Here is a 26,168-nt window from a genome sequence, read left to right as displayed (position 1 = left end):
GTTTGCCATTTGGAATATATTTTATTAGAGTTAAATTGAAGTCTACTGTTGTATCATATAGACATGCAGACGTTTTGTTTGTTTATTCAAATGAAACAAGTAACTGTTCAGCAATCTGCTAATAATAACCTCTGAAGGTGGGGGTGGGGTAGGAAGTTAGAGAGGTAAAGAGAGAACAGAGCTGCTCAGAATCAGGAGAGGGGCCAACAGTGCAGGGGGAGGGGTTCAGAATGCCAGTTCGGCTGCAAAGATACACACACACACACACACACACTCACACACACATGAGAGAGAGAGAGAGAGAGAGAGAGAGAGAGAGAGAGAGAGAGAGAGAGAGAGAAACAGAGAGAGGCCAAGACAAAGAGAGAGAAAGAGGACAGAAACAGAGACAGAGAAAAAAGGATGGAGAGGGAGAAGGAGAGGAAGAAGGAGAGGAAGAAGGAGAGAGAAGCCCAGAGATACAGAGATAGCAGAAGAGAGAGAGCACACACACGCTTTGGCCAGCAGGCCAGGCTAGATCCCTCTTCCTCTTCTGTGTGTGTGCCCCCACCTTGCAGGGTCACCTTGAGTCACTCTAGTACTAGCTTGCTCTGCTCAGGAACCAACCACATGTAAAATTCTACCAGCCAGTCTCTCCTTTAAGTCAAAGAGTTACTTTCTGGAGTGATGTTCTTTGCCTCTTTTTAAAATGGGAAGCACTCTTGGATGCAGTGAGTTGATAAGCCTCTATATTTTAGTGTGAATTAATCAAATCAACATATTTAGAAGTGCCACAGGCAAGACATTGTGTTAAGGAGGAAGTGAAAAGGATGTCAGGATTCCTGGGCCTGACAGAACCTATGGGAAGCCTACAGTTCCCTTAGAATTAGTTAGGCAAATACCTGGCTTATTAGAAGAGCAGAACATAGTGGGCGCTGGGCAAGGGAGTTTGACAGGGGCGTGGTGGCTTCGGAATGTTTCCACAAAACCTTTGAGACAGCTCCCTTGAGAGGTGGAGCTTAATTGCCTCCCTTTGGGTGTGGGCAGGACATAGCTATTTGTAGCTAATGAACAGAGTAAGGCAAAAATGATAGTGCATGACTTCAGAGACCAGGTCATAAAAGGCATGGTGGCCTCTTTCAAGAGTTCTCTCTTCCTCCCTGCCTCCCTCTACACTTACTCTGAGGACAGCCAGCTGCCACATTGTTAGGACACTCTGTCCTATGGAGAAGCCAGCATGGGAAGTCCCCAGCCATCCATGCGAGGGAGCCTTCCTCAAAGCAGCTCCCTGGCCCCAGCTGAGCCTGCAGACCACCGCAGCCCCAACCTGGTGGACAGCTTGACCTCTCAGGGTCCTTGAACCGGGACCACCGAGCTATGCCTCTCCTGTCCTCCTCACCCACAGTAACTGTGAGATAATATTTGTGGTTTTGAACTGCTATATTTTAGGGTAAATTGTTGCACAGTAACAGATAATTAAGACAAAGGAAAGAAAGAGGAAAACATGGAGTCAGGGTGGGGAGGTGGTCTTTTCTTTTAGCTTTGATTTCTCATTCACTTCCTCCCCTCCTCCCACAACATCTTTGCCTACGCTTAGGGCAGAGGCTGCAGGGAAGAAAGGAACATGGCAGCCCCATGCAGGAGGCCCCAGAATTCATCTCACAATACAACCACTTGCTCCATCCCTGCTGGGATAGGGGCCAGGGCCCTAACACTTAAAGTTGCAGGGGTAAGGGGGTGTGTCCATTCATTCTTTCATTAATTCATTCATTCACCGTGCCTGGCATTGTGGCACATACCCACTGGAGGTACAGGAAGAAGCAAAACTGACAAAAGGCCTGGCCTGGTGATATAGACCAGAGTGCGAGAATTCCAGTCTCTGCCACCTGTGTTACATCGCTAATCCCAAGAGTGAAATACGGTTACAGATTAAAGAACGAAAGTCTCTGGATTTTAGTCAGCTGATTTAAAAAAAAAAAGAATGGAAGTCTCAACTGTTGGTTCCCCCTTGGTTCAAACAGGGCTCTGCGGAGGTAGGAAGACAAGCATATTCCATTCTTCTAGAATGAGGAACCTAGCAGAAAGAGTGCAGCATCCAGCCTGCCAGTTGCCCGCTCCTCCCACCACCGCACCCCCAGGTATACACAGGCCTGAGTGTTCACCTCCTACCCCTCTGCTAGACACCATCCCCAGCCCTGCTCAGGTCTACACATCTGTCACTTCAGGGGTTCAATTCAAGGTGCTTGGGAGGGAAGTTGAAGCCTGATCCTGAACACAGGCAGGAAAGCACGTGACTGCATGGCCCCGGCATGGTCTGCCAAGGCTGTTCCTCGACCCGGCAGTCCTGGACTGGGCATCTAGACAAGTCTTTAGTCCTGGAGAACAAACCCTGGACATCCCCTCAAACTGCCCACTCCAGTTCCCACCTCTCACTGTGTCTGGCATCCCAGTGCTGGCTCCGTGGCCCTATTCCACTCCTGCCTTCCAGCTTCTTCCTAGCCTCTCCCCGGTTCTTCCCCACCTGCATCTGTACTTCAGCTTCCCAGCGCCCCACGTGCTCACTCGGGCTTCAGCGTCTTCCATTATGTTGGCTGATAATTCCCCACCAGGGAGCCACACGGAAGGAGGGACCCGGATGGGGGAGAATCCTGAGGGGGCTGGAGAATGCAGACGCCAGAGGACGGCAGATAACTGTGAACTCTGGATGTGACACCTGTGCCAGGACCTTTCATGCCGACATGTGGTTTGAGGCCAGAAACGTTGGCATTGCTGTAAAGGAGAGCATGTACCTCAAACCACTACCTCAATGACGTTTTGTATGACAATGACAGAGAAGAGGAAACTCTTCTTGTTTTACAAATGAGAGAGTTCTCCTTTATATCTGAATGGTGGCAGCAACTGGGAGATGCAGGGATTGAGGTCTCTGGTCATCTGTTACCTCCCCAGAATCTTCAGCCTTTGGGGGACAGTGCATCCCACTTGCGTGCAACCAAAGGATACTTTCTGTGAGTCCTGTAAATAATTGTCTGCAACAGACATGCTGGGACTTCCACTGTCAGCCCTTATACAACTGAGCTTCCTAAAAACACAGTTACTTGTCCTAATAGCTTTGTCAATTTCAAAAACTGCTACAGTGTATATCCCTTCAAGCTTGCTAAAACTACCAGGACCAGCTTCTGGAGCCAGTGCATTTAGGTAATCAAAATGATTTGCTTAGCTCATTGAATCCTGGAAGTTAAGAAGTCAACAGGTATTGTGCTATGAGCTCGAGATAAGAACCATCCTTCTAAATAACTTAAAAATCACTTAGTATGTAGGGCTCTTTAACCCTCATCTGTGAAGGAGGCAGGAACCAAGCCTGGAGTCCTGGGATGACACTGTCCTGTCAACGCTATGAATGGACAGGACCCATATGGGTGGACAAGACCTCTTGCCAGTGGCAAAAGCCCTGCCGCTAAGTCAGTCAGCCCCCTCGCATGGGACCCCAGGGTACCCCCTTCAGGCCAGGCTAGAAGTCAGATCCAGGAAATAGGAGGAGAAACTAAGTTAAGTGCTTTTCTACAACAAAGAACATTGTTAAAGTTTTAGTGTAATCATTCCAGAAACATTTTTTTTAAAACTGTAGTGATTATCTCTTCTGTGTTCAGCACTGCTGGGACCGGGATCTTGTTTTCTTGGGAGGCCACTCTTGGAGCCCAGCTGCCATGGCCAGCATCCACAGCCGAACTTGTGAGTGACGAGCCTGGGATGGCTCCAGCCAGCATTTTAGCTGCCCCAACTAATGCCACCTGCCACCGTCCCCACTGAACCCTGCCCAGGTTGCAGACTGGTGAGCAAATCAAATGATGGCTGATGTTTTAAGCCCCTAAGTGCAGGATGGTTTGTTACTCAGCAGTAGATAACTGGATCACCCCTCAAACCGCTCTGATCATAGAGCTTATCTACCCCATTATTTAGGGGAAACCCACTCCCATCTATCGGCAAATCCAGTTGATTCTGCCTTCAAAATATATCCAGAATCCAACCCCTTTCCTCCTTACTCCCTCCAAGGCTCTGTCTTCTTTCAGGATTGTGACAACAGCCCCTAAGGGCTCCCTGTGTCTGGGCCTTGCCCCTCTGCCCTACTCTCCATGAGTCTCTAGCAGTCTCAGTGTCTCTTCTGAGTAATTCTTGTGCCTGATCCCTTAATGGCATCATGTCCCACTCAGAGTGGGAAAAAAAGTGCTTTCAATGGCCCCCATACTCTTCCCTGCACCCCTTTACTCACTCACCGTGCTGTGCCCCCTGCCTCCCGCCCAGCATTCCCCAACCTCAGGGTCCTTATTCTCCCGGAAGGCTCCTCCCCCAGGTACCCACAGCCTTTGCTCCCTCCCTCTTCCCTTCAGGTCTCCGCTCAAATGTCTCCTTCTGGAAGAGTCCCACCACCGCCCTACCCTGATCCAACCCAGCATGCCTGACCTCTCACCATCTGTCTCCCACTGTACTCCCCAGCCCTGACGTGCTACGTATTTATTTATCAGCCACATCCTGTCTCCTTCCACAAGCAAGTATTGCTCCAAGAGAGCAGGAACTCTGCTTTCTTTACTGCTGCTTCCCCAGGCACCAGAACAGCACCTGGAACTAAGGGGCATGCAATGAATATTTGCTGAACAGATGGGTGAATGAATGAATGACTTTGAAACTGATGTCAAAGGGCACTGTCAACACAGAGGTGAATGAGTCAGAACAGTCCCACCTTTGTTCCTGCTCCCTTAGGATAGTTTTTTTTTTTTTTTAATACACAACACAGCACAACTTGAATTCTTTAAAAGAAAATCCATCAACAAGTTAATGACAAGGAAAATACTGAGGATTTTCCTCACTGCTGGACACACTCAATTATTTAGTAAAACATTTAGAAAAATACCCTGCACCTTCCTTCTGCCTCTAGGCTTCCTGACATGCCTTGAAGATGTTAGATCTAAACAACACTCAAGAAAATTATTTCACTGAACTGAACATTTATGTTAATAAATATAATCTTGATGGAAGTGACCTTCGAGGCAGAATAATGTACACTGAAGTCACCTAGACTTCCTGCTGCTCTTGAAACCACCTCTTATGCTAAGTGCAAAATATGCACGATTTTATCTGTGTTAAGAAAGAAAAGTCACAAAATTAAATTACAGTTATAGCTTATCTTATGCACAGGCCATTTTTCTTTTAACAACTAGAAGACTTTTTTAATCATGTAAGAAATTCATGTACCTTAAAGAAAAATGAGAAAACATAACTTAAAAAGAAAATCATAATAATTCAAATTCTCACCTCCCAGAGACAACAATTATTACCATTTTGATGCATATCCTTTTCAGCATTTTGTCAAGGTATCCATCCACATAGTTTTATTTTTTCTTATTAAAATGGAACCACAACAAAGCGACTGCTTGCAGTGTCTGTTTAAAGTCCGCTTTTCCCCTTAACACACAGGAAGACTTCAAGGATGGGTAGAGCCTTTACAAGTCCTCAAAGGGGGTTTTCACTTCTTCCCATACACAAATGTGCATTACAGCTTTAGGGAAAAGATCTCAACACAGCTCGGGACATCTGACTCCCAGTCCGCATTCAGCAGAGCATTAGATGATAGGACCTTGGATAGAGACTTTCATTCTCAGAGCTTTTGTTGTCCTGTCTGTTAAAATGGCACAGGGAACTGCTAAAGCTAGGCACAGGTAAACGCTGTGGCTTCTCCTCTTGGGTGCTGGAAGGTTAAGGAATAGAAAATGACAGAGTATTTGCAGGTGTGGCATCACACTTCCACCCCTAGACTCCTTAAAGATGACCTAGAAACTGCTGAAGGCCAAGACACCCTAGATCCCAGCCACATTTACTCAAAAGCTAGTGAGCATTCTTGCAGAAAATGCCATTCATTCATTCATTCATTCACACACTCACTCAAAAAATACCCATTCAACACCAATCCTGTGAAGTGCTAGGGAGAAAAGAGTTAGAAAGGCATGCCTGATACTTGCCTTCAGGGAACTAAAGTCTATCTGAGCTTGGTGGTGCATGCTTGTAATCCCCGCTACTCAGGAGGCTGAGGCAGGAGGATCTCGTGAACCCAGGAGTTCAAGTCCTGTTGGGCAACATAGTGAGACCCCATCTTGCTATGACCGGGGAGTCCATGAAAAGCTTCATGGAAGAAGTGACATCCTGAGTCTTGAAGAAGGAACTGGATATCAGAGCACAATGATTAGAAAACAAGGTTGGAGGAGGAGGATAATGAGATGTGAGGAAAGGACTTTTAAGGAAGAGAAAGCTACCCGCGCAAAACCCACAGCATGTCTGGAAATGATGAGTCATTCTGAAGCACCAGAACATGGTGTGGAGTGTGTCTGGCAGCAGCCGGATGGGGCAGAGAGCAGGGTGGCTGGGCCTGCAGAAGGAGGGGTACCAGCTTTACAGTCGGAAGAACCCCGGCTCCACTTAAACTCAGCCATTCACTCTCGGGGAGCCTTGAACTAGCCAGACCCCAGCTCTGAGCCTCTCCTTATCTCCAAAATGGGAATCCTGAAACCCACTCCTTGCAGGGTTTTTCTAAGGATTAGGGAGCATGAAAAATGCCCACCTGTAGAAGACATTCAATATGATAATGAGTTATCGATATTAAAGTAAGTTGGAGTCAGATTACAGCTGGCATACTAAAGAGCTTTTATCCTGTGAGCAATGGCGGTCATGGAAACATTTTCATCAGGGAATTACACACATAGATCTGTGTGTTACAGAGCAATCTGTGGGCCTGACTGCTAATTAACCTTGGAGCCTCCTGAAATTCTGTCTAGAATATTCTGTGTAAATGAACACGTGTGCTTTACTGGAAGGAGGGTCCCTAGTTTTCGTTAGGTCTCAGAGAGCCCGTGACCCCATAAAAGTTGAGAACCACAGGCAAAGGGAAGGCTATGTTGGACAAGATGGTATGGGCAGGAGAGGGAGGTGGCAGGGACGAGGAGATCCCACAGTGTAAAAATATCTGAGCCTACCTGCGGAGAAGACCACAGAGGGAGAAACCGAAGCCTTCTGCCAACAGCCGTGTGGGTAACCCGTCTTGGAAGTGGGTCCCGCAGCCCCAGTCTTAAACCTCAGGTGACTGCAAATTCAGCCAACATCTTGACTACAACCTCACAGAAGACTCCAAGCCTTAAAGTCCTTTAAATGGACTAAAAAGAGAGAAAGAGAGAGAGAAGCCCCAAGCCATAAGCACCCAATTAAGTATCTCTAGATTCTTGACCCATCGGTACTGTATAAAATAATAAATGTTTATAATTTAAACCCCTCGTTTGGGGGTAATTTGTTACAGAGCAAAAGATAACTGATACATTCCTCTAACTTGCTACAACTCTATTCCTGGGCACCACTGCTTTTGGTTCATTTGAGAATTAAGTTTTCATGATAAACTCCTTTATAATATTTCCCCTCATAGACCCAGGCAAACCGACTTCAGAGCCTCGCTCTTAATCACACCAGTCTACTCCCTCCCATCGTGCTTTATGTAATAATATAACATTGTATAGTGCTCTACGATGAACGAAATGTTTTTATATACGTAATCACACTCCATCCCCATAGTTTTCCTACTCCCACCCTGGAGCAGGAAAACAGTTACTGTTGTGTTTCTCCACTTTTCAGTTAATAAAACTGAGGCTCAGAAAACTTGAAATGATTTTTCCAAGCTCACACAGGTACTAAGTGGTAGCTGGGACTCGAACCAGGTCTTCTGACTCAAAATCCCAGGCTCTTCCTATATAAGTCTGTTCGGGCTGCCATGACAAAGCAGCACAAATTTGGCAGTTTAGACAACAGAAACTTATTGTCTCACAGCTCTGGAGGCTGGAAGTCCGAGATAAGGCGTTGGCAGAGTTAGAACCTTCTAAGGGCATCAAGAAAGAATCAGTTCCGCAGCCCTTTCCTGGCTTCTGGTGGTGGCTGGCAGTCCTTGCACATGCCTTGGTGTGTGGATGCATCACTCCAATGTCTGTCTCCATTGTCACGTGGCCTTCTCTCCCAGTGTGTCTCTCTTCTCCTCTTATAAGGACACCGATCATGTTGGATTAAGGGCCCACCCTAGTGACCTCATCTTAACTTTGTAATAATATCTGCAAAGACCCTTTCAAAGACTTTTCCAAATAAGGTCACTTTCACAGATATGGGTGGGACACAATTCAACCCATAGAACTCCCATAAATTATACTCTCCCTTAGCAGACAATGTATAGAGCATCATTGGACTGGACTTAAACTGTGAATTCTTGGAATCACCCTGCTGGTGCCGGCTTTCTTGGTCAGCCCAGGAAACAAGCATTCTGGGAGAGTGCATCAGTGAATCCACCAGGGGGCACCATGTGACCAGAACATTACTCAAGAATACCGGTGGTTTCATTAAATTCCCATAAGTAATTTGTTCTTTAACTTTATTTCTTAAATTAGGAACTTTAAATCTGATAACCCAGAGAGAGGTAGGGATTTCCTGATTCTTCAATCACGGATTTCCAAGCAGCTTTAAAACTCATTGTCCCCCCCGACCCCCAATGTGTAGTAGTAAATTACTGCTAGATCCACCAGACCCTTGGATCACTCTAGAATGCCAGGGAGAGCTAAATTAGAGGGTCAGGAACTCCCCACTGGGTCTGAAATTCATGTAATTTCATTCCTCTAAGTTGAAGAGTAGGATGGCCGATCTCTCCAGGGCTAGGGTCAATCTCCTGTCTCTGGGAGGTAATTTTCAACTCTAAGCAAAGCTGCACAAGGAGAGAAATCTGCATCAGGCTGCCACTTCCTTGTTGGCCTATCTCTTTTCCTGCCCTTCCTGCACAAACACACGTCCCACAAGCCACACTACACACCAGGTCCCAAAGAGCCCCCACGTTCCAAAACCACGTCTCCCACAAAATTTCCAGTTACCTTAAAATGTCCAGCTCAATACCTCCAACTATTGAATAAGGAAAGGCCTCTCCTTAATATAAATTAAACGTGAAATTCTTTCAGAATGATCAAGAAGGGGCTGGGAGAAAAACTCACAGAGCAGTCAGTCCTGCCGAGTGGTGAATCTGCTCCCTGGGATTCCGGTGCTCAGCCTTTAACACAGACTCGGCCCACCTGAGATGATTTAAAGGCTCAACATATTCTCTCCATGGTTATCCTTATGGCGTCCCTACAAATGAGGCCAGCACTCGTTTATTCATTCATTCATTCCACAAATATTTGTTGGGTACCTAAAATGTGCCTGGCACTAAGGCAGGTGCTAGAGGAGAAAACAAAAATAGACAAATGAGAACAATGAAGCTCTGGTCCCTTCCCTCGCAGGGTTTTGCCCAGGCTGGAGTGCAGTGGCATCATCATAGCTCGCTGCAACCTCAAACTCCTGGGCTCAAGCGATCCTCCTGCCTCAGCCTCCCAAGTAGCTGGACTACAGGCGTGTGCCACCACGCCCAGCTAATTTTTCTACTTTTGGTAGAAATGGGGTTTTGCTATGTTGTTCGGGTTGGTCTCAAACTCCTGGCCTCAAGCAGTCCTCCCACCTCGACTCTTCCAAAGTGCTAGTATTATAGGTATGAGCCACCCGTGCCCAGCCGGCTCCTAGAGAATTGTGGCAGGGAGGTAAACAAACAAACAAAAAGGAACTGAATATACTGTGCTTTAAGAAGGAAATCAACCATCTCAACAGAGAGGATCAAAGAAAAGTTGTGAGTCAAAATCCTCCCTAAGAAAGGTGAGAGAATGCAGAGGGAGGGTGAGACTCAGGAAAGAGCAGGGGGGCATTGCAATGGCAAAGCCCCCCTTTCCTCTGCTTTTGGAGGCAGCTCTTGCTTGCCGAATTTTGGTTGCTTCCTCAGACAGCTTCCTCTGGCTGACTGAAGGAATGTGTGGATGACTCCTGCAGGGAAGGGGAGTGGCCTATTTAAAAACCATGTGTAGCTTAAAATTTAGCCCATGTTATGTTTCTAACCCATATATATTTCTAACTGAGTAAGGACCAGAGAAATATCTCCGAGCAAGATGTCTTCACTACTTGGACATAAGATTTTCTCACCCACTGCACTTAATGTTCTATTCAACCTCTGTGGCTCTCTGTTTCATTTTCCACAAGTAGCATTTGCCTGTATCCTTTAGAAACAAAACCATTCCTCAACCTACAACAAGATTTCTCCAAATTTGGGATCCGCTGCATTAGAAACACCCGGGGTGCTTGTTAAAACTGGTGGATTCCTGGGCCCTAACCCAGACTCCGTGAATCAGAGCCTCTGGAGATGGGATCTGTGAATCAGACCCCACCTTGTAACAGCTCCCCCGGGTGATTTGCATGTAGTCTACAGTTTGAGAATCTGTAGACATTTGTGCCTTACTTCTGACCAGGGCCTATACAAATGCAAAGCATTATTGGTGTACTGTTTACAATTTTGTGGGACATGTTGGTGATGGAAAGTGTTACAGGCTACATTGTGTCCCCCCTACCATGTCCCCAAAACAAAAGAAATATGTTGAAGTCTTAACCCTCAGTATCTCAGAATGTGACCTTATTTGGAAATAGGGTCACTCCAGATGTAGTCAGTTAAGATGAGCCATTAGGGTGGTCCCTAATCCAATACAACTGGCATCCTTCGAAATAGGGAAAATTTGGACACAGACACACACACATGGGGAGAATGTCATGTGAAGATGAGGAAGAGATAGGGGTGATGCTTGCTGAGGACACCAAAGATGGCCAACAAAGCCCCAGAAGCCAGAAGAGAGACCTGGGACAGATTCTCCAGCAGAAGGAATTAACCCTGCGGACACTTTGACCTTGGACTTCTGGCCTCCAGAACTGTGAGACGATACATTTCTGTTGTCAAGCCACCCAGTTGGTGGTACTTCGTTGTAGCAGCCCCAGCCATCTAATGCAGGAAGGTGACATGGTGAAACCTTACATGCCTGCTGACCTGACAGCTAGTCCACACAATTTCAGGGAAAGGGAGAGAAATTCTAATGGCTCTGACCTAAATCTCTCTCTCCTGCAAAGTTGCAGGGAACATCAATAAACCCAGGAAACTCCTTCTATTAGGCCTCATTAGTCTTCCGTTAAAGGGCACATTTCACTAAGCTGATGGATGGAAATGGTACTGGTTACTGTCTGGGCCCAAATAAAGAGCTGTTGGAACACAAATGAAGACGCCTAAGAGGGCGAGAAGGACAGGCTGCTGAGAAGTCTAGAGATGCAGGGTACAGTGGGTGATCTTTGCAGTGGGAAAATCCCCACCCCAATCTCATGGAGCATACCATATTTTCCCATTTGAAAGCCAATAATCCTCTATCAAAAATTCTAAAAACGAGCCCAGAAAGGGCTGCAAAAGGGCATGAGAGAACTTTCAGGGGTGAGAGAAAAGTTCCATAGTGTGACAGTTGTGTTTGTTGCATAACCACGTACATTTGTCAAAATTCATTGACTTGTACACTTAAAATTGGTGAGTTTTGTTATATGTAAATTATACTTCAGTAAAGCTGATCAGAATTTTTAAATCAACCCATAAAAGAAAATATCAGTTAAATATATTTTGTGGTGATCACACAGAAAATCCAAAAAGGAAAACGAAAAAGCATTTGTTTTGTAAACCATCTTTTTAACAAGAAACCAGGCTGAAAACAGGCCATTTGATTAGAAACACAGTATGGAAAAGAAACAGAAAAAGTTTTGAAAGATAATTCTATGGCACTTTTATCAGAATATGGGGGGAAACACGTGCATTTTAGTATCCTCAGATAGTTAATCTGATAAATAAAATATGATTAACAAGAAAAGGGGAACCAGAAAATCCTTTTTCTGAACACAGAACAAAAATTTAAATGACTCTGATGCATAATGTCTGGATATACATGCTGTTAAACACGGACAAAGGCTGAGAATCACCACCATTAGAGCTGGTGGAAGATGTGCTGGTAACCTTCAGATTAAAAACCGAAGGTGGGAATTATCATGTCACTGAACTAAGAAATATACCCACAACTCTAGCATTTGATTTAACATTGTATAATGTTACATCAAACATTTGTAGCACATTCCTGTAGATAAACAAAAGTCTATATGCTCCGGGGGATGAGAAGCTCAAAGTTTAGTATTGGAGAACTGGCTGTTAACTTCAGTATTATTTTCTACCTTAAAGCTAACCTGAGTTTATGCATAATTTATAGAAGTTCTTTGGGAATTTTTTTCCATCACATGTACATCTCACCCGCGTCTCCATACTTATCTGGCATCACAGTGCAAGGAAGAACGCTGGTTGGATGTCACCCTTGACTGTAAAAACAGGAACAAGGAGAGCTGTCTGGCCAGGTGTCCTAAAGGTCCAGGGAAGTTATATGAAGCACCCAGAATAGGCCTCGCTCAGCAGGGCACTATTTGCCTTAGGTTTCCTTGCATTAAACAATTCAATGCCTTTTGAAATCACACCTCTGCATTTTGGACATTTTTATACGGCATTTTTTTTCTCTCCTACACATTATAGATGAAAAGGAGAGGTGTCTAGTCTGGTTTGCTGTTAGAGAAAAATTCCAACATTGATACAGGCTAGCTGTGAGAACTGGGGCAAAATAGATAATCCATTTGGGCCTTTGTTTCCTCATCTGTAAAATGGAATAACACCTACCTCATGAGTTTGTTCTAAGGGTTAGGTTTTATAGTACCTGAAAAGCACTTAGCACTATACCTAGTACTTATTAAGTACTCAATATACATGTTGAGTGGTGTTCAATGCTATGGAGGGGAAAGTAACAAAGCAGGGGGGTAGATGAGTGCTGAGGCAGTGCTATTTTACATGAGAAAGAGGAGGCCTCCCTGATAAGGTGCCCCGTTAGCAGAAAACATGGGAGCTGTGAGGACATGTAGGATCTGGACTGAGAGCATTCCACAAGAGCAAAAGGCATGTGCCAAGGCCCTGAGGCCAAAGCCTGCTTGATGTGTTCAAGAAACAGCAAGAAGGCCCATGTGATCAGAGCTAAGAGAATGAAACAGTAGGAGGAGAGAAGGGGCACAGACCACGGAGGCCGCTGTGAGCAAGATGAGGTTTTTGAGCAGGGGGGGCCTTGTGTTTCCCTTCCCTCCCCCAATACTGGCTGTTTTAAAGGAGAGCTGTTCTTTATTTTTGTTTGTTTGTTTCCATTTTAATAGGATTGTTCTAGCAGCTGTGTTGAGAATAGACCGTAGGGAGACAAGCATAGAAGCAGGAAGGCCCGGAGACTAAAAACTGCAGGGAAGAGGCTTGGGCTGGAGCGGAAGTGGGAGCCGGGCAGAGCAGCGTGAGGAGCAAAAGTTTTAGATTCTGGATGTCTAGAAGGCAGAGCCAGGTAGGACTTGCTGATGGAGCAAATGTGGGTGTGAATGAGAGAGAGGGATGGAGCAGGACTCCAAGGTTTTGCCCTGAGCAAACTGCCATTTACCAAGATAGGAAAGAGAGCAGAAGGGACAGGTTCGGTTGAGAAATGTTTGGATGTTTGGTTTTTATTTTGTTAGTATAAAGAAGCCTAATAGGCACTGAAGTGGAAATATCAAGTAAGCAACTATATATAAGTCTAGGCAAGCAATAAATTTAGGAATCATCAGCTGTAGATGGTATTTAAAGCCTTGAGACTGGATGAAATTAATGAACGAGTAAGTCAACTGAGCTCTGGGGTCAGAGACAGAAGGAGAAAGCAGCACTCCCTGGGTGGGGGTAGAGCTGGCAGCCTGGGCAGCAGAGAGCGCTGTGCAAGAGAGGGAGGACAGAGAGTTGCAGAGGGCTCCCTTCAGGTCTTCTCCTACCGACCAGTGTGCGGGGAAGCTACCCAGGGCCAGGGAAAGATCCGGGAGAACAACCCTCAGCACTCACACAGGGCCCAGAGGAATCCCTAATTCCATTAATCGTAAGAAACCTCGTAATTCAAAGACACTGCATTGAGGAAAATGCTGCTCCAGGGCCCACCAAAAAAAGCGTAGAAAAGAGACCTGACAGTATCAAGCTCTTTCCAAGTAACCTATCTGTATCCCAGAACAAAGCTCAAAAATACTTGTAAAAATATTTATCTATTTTAATATATATCTTTATATATACAAATATTTATATATAATTTATAATTTAAATACACACACACACACCCCAGAGTAAACTTCTTAATGTCTGGCAACCAATAAAAAATTACCTGGCATGTAAAATAGGAAAAGATCACTCACTATGAACAGAAAAGTCAATCAATAGAAATTATGTCAGACATTACTGAGATGATAAAATAGGAAATGACATTAAAAGCATTATTAGAACTGTGTTCCATGTGCTCAAGAAGCTAGAGGACAGACTGAGAATGGTAAATACTGAACATAGAAGACACAGACACAGACACGGGTGCTAACATTGACTTCTGGAGATTAACTGCGCTGCCTGAGAGGGAAAATACACTGGATGGGGTTAAAACCAGATTAGATAGTGTGGGAAAGATTAGAAAATTTAAAGACATAGCAATAAAAATTACACAAAATAAAGCACAGAAAGAAAAAAGACTGACAAAAAATGAACAAAGCATGTTCATACGCGCTATGTGTATTTTACCACCTTTGAGAGAGAGAAAGAATGAGCTGCTTAAAGCAAAAATAACAACATATGTGGGGTATACAACATATGTAGAAGTATGACAGCGGCAGAGCACACATGCTGGGGGAGGATGGAGGTAAACTGTATACTCTACATGAAGTGGCATAATGTCACTTGGAGGGGAAATACCGTAAGTTAAAGATCTATACTATAGCTGAGGGTGGCGACTCATGCCTGTAATCTCAGTTTGAGACGAGCCTGAGGTTCCATCTCCACAAAAAGTAAAAAAATTAGCCAGGCATGGTGGCACACACCTGTAGTCCTTGCTACTTGGAAGGCTGAGGCAGGAGAATCACTTCAGCCCAGGATTTCAAGGGTGCAATGAGCTATGATCGTGCCACTGCACTCCAGCCTGGTCGACAGAGTGAGACCCCTGTCTCTAAGAAACAAAAGCAAACAAAAAAGTTGATGGCTGGGTGTGGTGGCCCACACCAGTAATCCCAAAACTTTGGGAGGCTGGGGTGGATCACTTCAGGCCAGGAGTTTGAGATAAGCCCATGCACACAGCAAGATCCTATTGCTACCAAAAAAAAATTTTTTTTTTTTTAATTACCTGGGTTTGGTGGCACATGCCTGTAGTCCCAGTTACTCTGAAGGGTGAGGCAGGAAGATCATCGCTTGAGCCCAGGTGTTCAAGGCTGCAGTGACTTATGATCACACCACTGCACCTGCACTCCAGCCTGGGCAACAGAACAAGACCCCATATCTGAAAAAACAAACAAACAAAAACCCTACATTATAAACCCTAAAACCCACAAGAAATTATTTCTAATAAGCAACAAAGAATATAAAACAGAACCACAAAAATGCCTCTGTCCACTGAAAATGGCCGAGAAACAGTGGCACCCCCATAGCAGCAAACACAAGTATACACATATATTAACAATTGTCAAAGTGTATACTTTAAATATGTGCACTTCTGTCCATAAAGTTGTTTCCATTAAAAGCAGATCGAAGGCCCGGCGTTGTGGCTCATGCCTGTAATCCTAGCTCTCTGGGAGGCCGAGGCGGGCGGATTGTTTGAGCTCAGGAGTTCAAAACCAGCCTGAGCAAGAGCGAGACCCCGTCTCTACTAAAATTAGAAAGAAATTAATTGGACAACTAAAAATATATAGAAACAATTAGCCGGGCATGGTAGCGCATGCCTGTAGTCCCAGCTACTCGGGAGGCTGAGGCAGGAGGATCGCTTGAGCCCAGGAGTTTGAGGTTGCTGTGAGCTAGGCTGACGCCACGGCACTCTAGCCAGGGCAACACAGTGAGACTCTGTCTCAAAAAAAAAAAAAGCAGATCCTCTAGCAGTAGCCATAATGTCTCTTCACATATGTTCTCTTCTCTTTCTTTTAGGGACAAAATATCACACTTCTTGTCCCCTTTGAAATGTAGCCACATGACTTGCTTTGGCCCATGAAACAGAAATGGAAATGATTCTATCAATTCCTGGTGAGATCTTCCCTGGATAATGCAAAATTGGTCCTATATCCTTCTCCTGCCTGAGTGATCCTGGGAGACGTGTTCAGATAAAACTTTGGTCAGCCTGGTCTATGAGGGCCCCTGATGAGCTGAAGTCTTTCTGCCAGTGGGAGAGGGCAGATAGTCTGAGAGAGAAATGACCTTGCTATGTAAATCACAGGTGTGTTGGGAGATCTTTATCTCTGTAGCTAATCTAGTCCATTCTGACTAAATATTCCCTAATCACGGATGTGTCCCATCATAGTACTTTTGTTTGGCAGGGGGAGGCAAACTGGCCCAGTGGCTTCTGAGGCCTCTTCCAACTTGAAGATGTGAGTTTTAAGTCATAGGCTTCACCAGTCTGGGTGATTAACTGAGCTTACATTTTCAAGTCTCCACCTGTATGTGCAGAACTTGGTTCCTTCTCAAGGTAGACTCGGGTATTTCTGAGTCTCCAAGAGCTCAGATACCACTCTACTCATGCTCTTCAACTCTAGCTACCAAGGAAAGTCACCATGCCACCGAGGATGTGACCATGGATCCAAGTTGCCAAGCCCCAAGTCTCCTCCTTGGTCATAGAATGTAAGGTCCTGCCACATCCTTAAGCATGGTCAGGGAGCAGGAAGCAAAGTACCAAAGACTTGAAGGACTCCTTGACTTGGGAAGGGATGGGTAGGATCCAGTTTCAGCTAACATAAATCCTTCTCCCTTTATTTTTTCCTTAGACAAATCTCCAACATGCCTAGATTTTTGGATACCTGTCTTCACTTTGCCACAAACCTCCCCAAAAAGAGAAAGAGAAGATAATGGGAGAAAACAAATTAATTTTGCAGTAAGTTTTCCTCACATGCAATCAGCAATACCTCAGCATCAAAGCAGTCTCCAAGAATATTCAGAAGAAATGTATTTTCTTTCAAAGAGCCAAAGTTACTGGCATGCAATGAATCTTCCAGAATATTATTTAATACTATGTTCAGCTCCTTCAAACCTTAGCTCTTTCGCATTTCTTTTTCTGTTTCTGATATTGACTTTACAATTGCAAACTAAATGAATGATATCTTTGGGTGGTTTTCCCAAAACAGTCTTTCCCAAAGGCCTATCTATCCAAGTCTTCATTTTGCACAAAATAGGAAACTTCTCACAGCTTTGAAATGACAGTGTAATTGTTATTGCTACCACCCTGTCTAGGTTTCAGGGAGCTCGGGGTCCATTTTGTCAATAACGCAAACTACATCCCAGTGATTTCCTTCTTATCCATAGCAGTTTCTAGCAGGAAGAAAACCTGGATCTACAAAATGTGAACAGTCTTCAGGTGATGCTGTTTTTCTCCCCCTCTCCTGGGATCACTGTCTTTCCTCTGAAACGGTTTTAGTCAGAATCAATCTGCTATACTCAGGAACCTAAATCAAACCTAACATACAGAAAGCCAAACAAGAAGGCAACAACGTACCTGAGCCATTCAACAAAAATATATACAAGATAATTCTAGGAAATTACAACTCTCACAATATTTCAACATGGGGCCTTCTCTGTGATTTAGAAGCAAGGACATTTTTTTGTTATTAGGATCAGAGAAAAGGCTAAAATGTGGAGCCAAGGAGCCAATGGGGAAGAGGGAAGGTCCGGTGCCAATTTATGTGGGAAATGGAGCCAAACGGACTCAAAAAAAAACAATGTATGTACTGGCATTTTCCACACAGTCCAGGCCTCTTGGGAGCTTAGCCAAGGATATTTTTAGTATTCACTAGGTATTATGAACAAGGTTGGGTCCTACGAGATGCAACGTGGCCCTGGTCATGCTCAGGTGGACCAAACTCCCAACCAAAATTCTGTTTCCAATGAATGTTTATCTCTGTATTTCCCACACAAGGGGATTCTGAACTTGGTCCCGATTCCTAACCTGGGGAGACACAGCCCCAGATCTGGGCCAGGAAATGCTTCTCACCCATAATCCACATTGCCCTAAAAGGGGATAGAGAGAGTCCGCTGTCTACAGTCTTGCGAGGACTTTCCATTACCTTGCCATATTATGTTTCCGTCATTTTGTCCCAGACACGCGCCCAGCCCCACCCGAGGGCCTGGCAGGTGTGCAGTGGAAGCTCGGCTGCCCAGCAGGTAGAGCCGCATTCCCACTCACGAGGCGGCCTCGGTGGACACCTGGGCCTACGGAGTTACACATTAACCAAGTTCTGGCGTAGACCAACAGCTTAAATGAAGTTTTTTCCTGGCTTAGGGCTGCAAATGACGACCGAAGACAAGGTCTTTACTGAGGCCGGCCGATGTGGCAAGAGGACTGCCTTCCTCCCAGGTGCAGGCACTCGGTCTCCTCTGTCCGAAAGCGGACCCCACTGTCCGCTGTCCTCCGTCATCCCCAAACCTGCCGCCCGCCCACCCCACTGCGCCCCGGATATCCTGGCTTGGCCAGCCGCGCCCTGCAGCTCTCCCCGGGGCGTACCACCCCGCCGGGCCCAACCACCCGGCCGGGCCCAGCGGGCGCACGTGCTGCTGCTGCGCGCCCCCGCCCCGGCTTCCCGCGCGCACGCGCCCCGCCCCGGCTTCCCGTGCGCACGCGCGGCCGCGGGCTGCCCGGCCTCCCGGGCACTCTCCCTCTCCCGGCTGGCCGGAGGGGGTGCGGAGGGCCGTGCGCCTGCGCGGAGCTGGAGTCCGGCGGGGCCACAGCCGCGGGAGGCCGGCGGTTGCCGTGGGGACCGGCTGGGTCCCTCCCTCCTCCGGTCCCCCGCCCCACGCCTTTCCCAACCGAGACGCCGCTCGAGGACCCCGGGCCGAGTTGCAGCCGGTGCCCGGCGAGAGGCGGCCGCTCCCAAGATGTCGCAGACGGCCATGTCCGAAACCTATGGTACGGGGCCCGGCAGGCGCGGGGGTCGCGAGGGTGTCGGGGGCGCAGGCCGGGGCGGGGGCGTCTAGGCGTCGGGGGCTTGGCCCGGGGATGTCCCGGGTGCGGCGCGGGGGTCGCGGGGTCCGGGGACTGGACTTGGAGTGCGCGGGCAGGGCCCGGCCGTGCGCGGCCCGTCGCCGTGATCCGCTTTTGCAAGTTTGCTCCTGCTTTTTCTCCGCGCTTGCATTCTTGGCGTTTTCCTTTCTGAGTTTAATTTAAATAGCTCAAGGTGGGGAAGTCAGACTGATGTTCAGTTTCAGCTGCGATATTTTCCTCAGCGGGCGATGTGAAGAGCTTAGGGCGACGCCTGTATTTCAGTGTGTTTCGCAAATATTCCAGCTTGACCTTTCCTGGTTTGGAATTCCTTTCCTTGCACCGGGATTACAGTGAGGAGTAATCAATAGACTAATCCGTCTCTTTCTCCGAGACCTCTTCGTTTATTTCTCTCTCTCTTTCAGGGGTGTTTAGCCCTTTCTCTGTTGCATTGTGGCTATCTATAACGTTGTCTTTTCTCTTTTGTAAGACTGTAAACACCTTGGAAGCAGAGCCCGTCTGTTTAATCTTTGTTTCCCTTACAGCACCCAGACCTGGAGGGGCTGAGCAAATATTTTTTGAATAAATGAAAGCTTTTCCACCCAATTCATATGCGGTGTTGCTTTTTTTTTTTTTTTAACCTGCGTGGTAAAAATAAACAACTTGTACTTTGTTATTTGTTATCAGGGTTGAGTAGATGTTTGCGTACCAGTCTGTAATCACTCTTTCAGATGTATACATTCTCAGATCAAGACTCTGATTTGGAGTTTTATAGTCCCAGAGAGAGGCTCAAGTTCAAAAGTATATAGCTCAAGCCAAATCAGTCTTGTCTCCATCTGTCCTGGCTCGCTGCTTCCTTCCCTTCAAAAAACAGTGGAATGGCATGAGGAGAGCAGGCATCATGCTAGGAGGGCTTTAAATACTGCAGGAACACAGCAGACCTGTCTCTGGTCTCTAGTGGGGAATACAGGATTAACCCAGTTATGACACTAATGAATGATAATTAAAAACCAGGCAGGAGTTCTGAAGGAATGTGATCTGTGAAAGTATGTAAGAAAGAAAGTTGATTGGGTGGTTAGAGAGGCATTATTAACAAGGCAGCACGCGAACAGCTGAGGCCTGTGGAAAAGGCAGTTCAAGAAAGGGAGTACGGTTGAGCACCAAGCTGGGGAGAGAGGGGAGGGGAAGGCAGGGAGGAGAGGGCCTTCAGGAAGGTTTCAGTCTGTCTCCTGAGAAAAATGGGAGCTCTTGGAAGGGTTGGTCCACGTTCTGCGACTCCTGTGACTGGTACTGCCCTGTTCTTGGTGACACTGGGCATGTCTGTTCCTAGAAGGCTTAGGAAATCCTTCCATAAGTCACCGGCTTTGTCAGGACAAGTGTTGCAAATGCTCCTGTGAAATGCTAGTGCTCTGGTTCTTCCTGTAGAGGACCACAGTCAGAAATGGTGTAAAGAAAATATGTTCAGGCCGGGCGCGGTGGCTCACGCCTGTAATCCTAGCACTCTGGGAGGCCGAGGCAGGCAGATCGTTCAAGGTCAGGAGTTTGAGACCAGCCTGAGCAAGAGCGAGACCCCGTCTCTACTAAAAATAGAAAGAAATTATCTGGACAACTAAAAATATATATATAGAAAAAATTAGCCGGACATGGTGGCTCATGCCTGTAGTCCCAGCTACTCTGGAGGCTGAGGCAGTAGGATTGCTTGAGCCCAGGAGTTTGAGGTTGCTGTGAGCTAGGCTGACGCCACGGCACTCCAGCCAGGGCAACAGAGCCAGACTCTGTCTCAAAGAAAAAAAAGAAAGAAAATATGTTCATTAGTAATTTTTGTTAGTTTTGCACTTCTTTATTTCCAGGTGCTCCTTAGCCCACACTTATTTCCTTTAACCTGCAGCAGGAGCACGAGGGAGGGATGAAAAGTCCAAATAAGAAAACCAAGTGAAGGTTGTGAATTAGGAAGAAAGGACTGGAAGAGTTTAGGAGAGAGGGCTTTTACATCTCATTTTTCTTATATAACATTATAACAGCTGATAAAATGAAGCATACCTTTGGTATCTCTAAGTCAGTTTAGACACAGTTCGTGTTGAACTTTTGAGCATCGCAGATTAACTGATTAAACTCTGGTCATCTGGCTTTGGCCATTAGTATTCTTATTTCATGGTACCTTCCAACTGTGTTTTTACTTTTTACTAACTCAGAATTTAATCTTTTCTTCCAATAGAGGAAATCAGAGGAAACTTATTGAAAACTAAGAGAAACTAATAAATTAAAAAATTAGTTTTAGAATGAGCAAGTGTGCCAATTGAAGTTGCCAACCTAAAATAAAAATCACCGAAAACCAAATTGTGGGCTGTCACCTTCACTTATCATTGGGCTACTTGCACAGCATTGCTTCCCAAAAGTAAAACAATCAGATTCCCTCCTCTGGACACTTGCCACTTAGCTGGGAAAGGAATGTTTGTCTAACCTTTAAACTCCTTTGTACTCTGTGCTCATTTTCTCTTCTGTAAAAGGAGACTCTGTGTATCTTGCCAGAAGTATGATGAGAAATTGAGAGCCAGTGCGTAAAATGTGCTATTGATGAGCTACATCTACCTGCCTTTTAGCATATGAAGCATTATTTCATCTTCCTGAGACTGAGTAGTGTTCATCATTTTCATGCTCTGAAGCCACTAACCACATGAGTACTGTATGTAATAATGCAATTCGAAATTGAAATCTTAAACAGATTTCTGATTGAAACCCTTAATCTAAATATTAGTAACCTGAAACAAGGTTCTCCCAGATGTTATTAAATTCAGAATATTCTTAAAGCCCTGGCCAGTTAGTGTGGCATGGGACTTCCCAAGGAACTCCACTTTAGCCATCTGAGACCTGGGAGATCACAAATTGGCCATAAGTAATTCTTGATGCCAAGCAACAATATTCAGAAAGGAGCTAAAAAAAAGTATATGTGATAGAGAAATGCCAGAAATTTTTAAAATTTTGTAAGTGCTGAGGCAGTTTGAGAGTGAGAAAAAAATGTAAAACAAATCTTTACACATTAGAGTTTATGCCATCCACGATGGGAACAATTTACAAAACAAGAACACAACTCAAATTGCTGATCCTGTGCTAATTTTTATTACAATATACTCTTTTTCAGAACTAAGCACAAAGATTTTGTGCTTCGTTTCGAAAACAGCACGGTATTATGGTTTTTATCGTATAATTTTGAGGATTATCACAATATTTTCTTTTAAAAATATATCGTTGTAAGCTGTAAGTGCTAGCCTCCCCCTGCCCCTACCTGTGAATGTGACCTTATTTAGAAATGGCATCCTTGCAGATGTAATCAAGGTAAGATGAGGGCATACTGGATTAAGGTGGGCCCTCATCAGTGACTGGTATCCTTACAAGATGAGGGAAGCTCGGACACAGACATAATGCAAGGAGAATGGGATATGAAGATGGAAGCCAAGATTGGAGTAGAATGCTAAGGATGGCTGGCAACCACCAGGAATGACGAAGAGGCAGGGAAGGATCCTTCCCTAGAGCCTTCAGAGAGAGCTTGACACTGCCAACACTTTGATTTTGTACTTCTAGCCTCCAGAACTGTGAGACAATCAACTTAATGTTGTTTTAATCCACCTAGTTTATGGACCTTTGGGATGGCAGCCCTAGGAAACTAATACATAAGCTTTGGTCATCAAAATACGATTCATGGAGAAATTTAGGCTTGATAAGGCAAGATTGAGTGAGGAGGTATCCTAGGAAAAGGAAATAGTATTTCAAAGTCACTTGGTTCCAATAAAGTGTGAAATAACTTGCTGTTAGGGAAATCACCCAAATTGCCTTTACCTTAATTTCATCAAAGACTGGACATGTAAACAATGTCAACAAAGGAAATGTATAACAGCAAAATAAAGGACATTTCTTTAAGTTGAATAAATTTCGATTGTAAATGTTTGTATTTTTCTCATTCGCCAAAAACTGGCGAACATTTCCCAAAGTTTTGGAAACACTAAACACAGTGCTTCTCAAACTAATGTGCACACAAGTCACCCGGTGCATTAAGATACAGATCCTAATCCAGTGGGGGTGGGGAAGGGGGTTCTGGATGTGAGCAGCTCCCAGGCCATGTGGGTGCTGTTACTGTAAGAGCTCCAGGCTCCTGGTCCATCCTCTCCTCTCCTTTTCAGGCACTGAGCTGCTCCCTCTTCGGATATGACAGCCACAGCCTTTCCTTCCACCTCTTTCTTCTGTGTCCTTCAACTGCACACGCTTTGCACAGCCCAGCCCAGGCTACCCAGCCATCTGCCTTGCCTGCTGCTGTGCAGACAGAGCTCTTTGTAAATTGAGATCACTACAGATACATGGTCTCTGCTTCCAGCTGGGTGGTCAGTAGTACACACTTAGCCTTCCCTTTTCTTATCCTGGCCACCTCTCCCTTTCTCCACATCAGCTGTTTTAAACCTTCACACACCTCCTCAATCCCATTATCTCATTCCCAGTAGATGACTCCCCAGGAGATGGAAGAAAAAGATGCCATGGTAAGGAGAACGCTCTCCTCCTGTCGCCTCTCCAGCCTACAAACTTCCTTATGTCCACACTCATCCTTAACCCTTTCCCTGTTGCCTCAGAAGAATACAGGTCTCTGTTCTTGTTTAAGACTAACCCCATCCCTGAAACGTCGTGCCTTTCCCCCTGCCCTTTTCTGCAGGTGACTTCCCAGCCATGCCTTCCACTTGCACCCTCTCTTCACCACCTGCCTCTCCCTCGTGGCCAGCCTGCTTATGAGAGCTGTCAGTACTTTCTGTCTTACTCCTCCATTCTTGGCAGACTGTAACAAGGATTTTGCCCCTACCTCAAGTGGCATCCATGTCACCAGGCATGCTGATGGTCAGGCCCAGGGGACACTTTGTGACCTTTATCTTAGCTTCTCTTTTCATATTCAGCCCTTATAAGAACTGCTTCCTGAAAACAACGTGCTGCTTTACAGATTCATTTTAATGTCTGAATCTGCAATTCATTATTTTGCCTTAAAATCCACTCCTCCTCAGAACCTCCAACATTTCTTATCTCAGTTCCTGAAATCACAAACCTAAGCCAGAAACCAAGGAATCCTCAGAGCGACTGCATTCTACGCACTCTGCCAGGAAGCGAGACACATGAAACGGATCCTGCAGCCAGAGGCCCTCCGTCCTCCCTTCCTTTCTGACTTTTGGAAATCTTACAAGAAACCTTTGCTTGTGAGGGTGGGGGACTAGGAAGGCAGAGGTCGTCTTGTCTACTGAGTATGACTTAATTTTCCTGAAGACTCGAGGCCATGGTCAACCGTCAACTGCTGAACCAAACGTGCTGTGCTGTTCCCGCTTCCGGGCTGTCCCAGCTGCCTCTGTGCTTGCGGCGCACAGCCCTGCTTTAGGATATGCTTTGGATCTGCTGTGGTCTGGGAGCAGAGGCTGCTCGAAGTGAAGGTGGAACAAGTCGGTCAATTCCAAACGAGGTTTCTCCTGAGGAGTTAATCCTTTGGCTTTGCAGTCGCTGTTTCAGTGGCGTGGAGGCCATTTTTCCTGCTCTGTGTTTTGTCTGGTTCCTGAATGGCTGACTGACGGCCCAAGACCTATTTCTAATTATTTGATAATCTTTCCCGTGATCTCATTTAACATTTCTCATAGGAAAAGTTAAAAGAACATTAGTAGGATGTATGTGTTTTAGATTTTCTATGGTGGAATGTGGTCTTTCCCCTGCCTTCAAGCTTAATTCATTCCTGAGGAAACCCTCATCAAGTGAATGTAATTATCATAAACTGGATGAGGAAATTTTTGGGGGGATTTTGAGCCCTCAAGTTAACACTCATTATAATAAACACCAAGTCTAATTAAAATAGACATAATTATTTCACTAGTTCACATTTAGTTATATAAGCTACCTAGGCATTTTCCTCTGTTAATTACTCATTGATTACATTAATTATTTCATTAAATGTGGTTATTTAACTGCTCCTGTTAAGCCCTTTTGTAGTTGTGAAGCATCATACACTTAACATTCAAAACATTTATGTGATATGCAGCATTTATATCATCTACCTTCAAGCAAGAAGAAAAAAAAATCACATTATAAATACAAGGTAAATCCATAAAACCAATGCAAATTCTACCATACTCTGGTATGGGGGCATGATGTGTGAGACTGTCATCGCTGTAAACCAGCAAACCTTGAGCACTAGGAGGAGAGCAGAGAATATGATGCTGCACACTTGGCCAGAATGATGTGTGTGAAATCCAGGTTGCTCAGCATTAACTGAAACTTCTGATAAAGTTGAATTCTTACAACCTACTGAGGAATAACTCATTGCTCCTTGTGATGCTTAGTTTTATCTGTATTAGCCAAAAACATACATCTTTAGACAGAAAGTGAACTATTAGACAGCCTGGCTTCTTACCTGCCTGCCCTCTGGCACTTTCCTTCTTTTTTTTTTTTTTTTTTTTTTTTATTTCAGCATATTATGGGAGTACAGATGTTTAGGTTACGTATGTTGCCCTTGCCCCCCCCGCCAAGTCCAAGTTTCAAATATGTCCATCCTTCTGGTGGTGCTGGCACTTTCCTTCTTAAAGCACATCCTTTGGTAGTTCTTTCAGTTTGGGGGGTGTGCATAGTAAACTCACAGAGTCATTGTCTGATAATATCACCTATTCTTTTATTTTTTATTAAACTTTCTATTTTGAGATAATTATAAATTCATGTACAGTTTTAAGAAAAAATACAAAGATCTCATTTACCCTTTACCGAGTTTTCCCCCATAGGAACAATGTGCAAAACTATTGCACAGTATGGCAACCAGGGTATTGTTGATACGGATACAGGACATTTCCATCACCACAAAGATCTCTCTTGTTGCCCTTTTATAGGTACACACTCTTCCCTCCTACCACCACCCCCTCCCTCGCCCCTGGCAACCATTAATTTGTTCTCCATTTCTATAATTTTGTCATTCTGACAATGTTATATAAATGGAATTTTGTAATTGTAATTTTGGGGGATTGACTTTTTCACAGTATAATTCTCTGGAGATTCATCCAGATTATTGCATGTATTAAAAGTTCAGTCCTGGCCAGGCGTGGTGGCTCACGCCTGTAATCCTAGCACTCTGGGAGGCCGAGGCGGGTGGATTGTTTGAGCTCAGGAGTTCAAGACCAGCCTGAG

General features: G+C 45.3%; 1 protein-coding gene across 1 annotated transcript in view; it reads left to right on the top strand.

Annotated features, from left to right (window-relative positions):
• The first annotated feature begins 18,624 nt into the window (after window positions 1-18,624).
• RAB4A (RAB4A, member RAS oncogene family) overlaps window positions 18,625-26,168 on the top strand; it is a 34,893-nt gene continuing 27,349 nt past the window's right edge. Inside the window, exon 1 of the mRNA XM_012660350.1 lies at window positions 18,625-18,914. Within this exon, the coding sequence (XP_012515804.1) occupies window positions 18,884-18,914 (31 nt within the window). The 5' untranslated portion in view covers window positions 18,625-18,883. The remainder of the gene's footprint in view (window positions 18,915-26,168) is intronic.

The sequence above is a fragment of the Propithecus coquereli genome, unplaced genomic scaffold (genome assembly GCF_000956105.1).
Source record: "Propithecus coquereli isolate 6110/MARCELLA unplaced genomic scaffold, Pcoq_1.0 Scaffold66, whole genome shotgun sequence".
Taxonomy (NCBI): Eukaryota; Metazoa; Chordata; class Mammalia; order Primates; family Indriidae; genus Propithecus; species Propithecus coquereli.
Note: the sequence above shows the minus strand (reverse complement) of the source record. Positions and strands in the feature narration are given on the sequence as shown.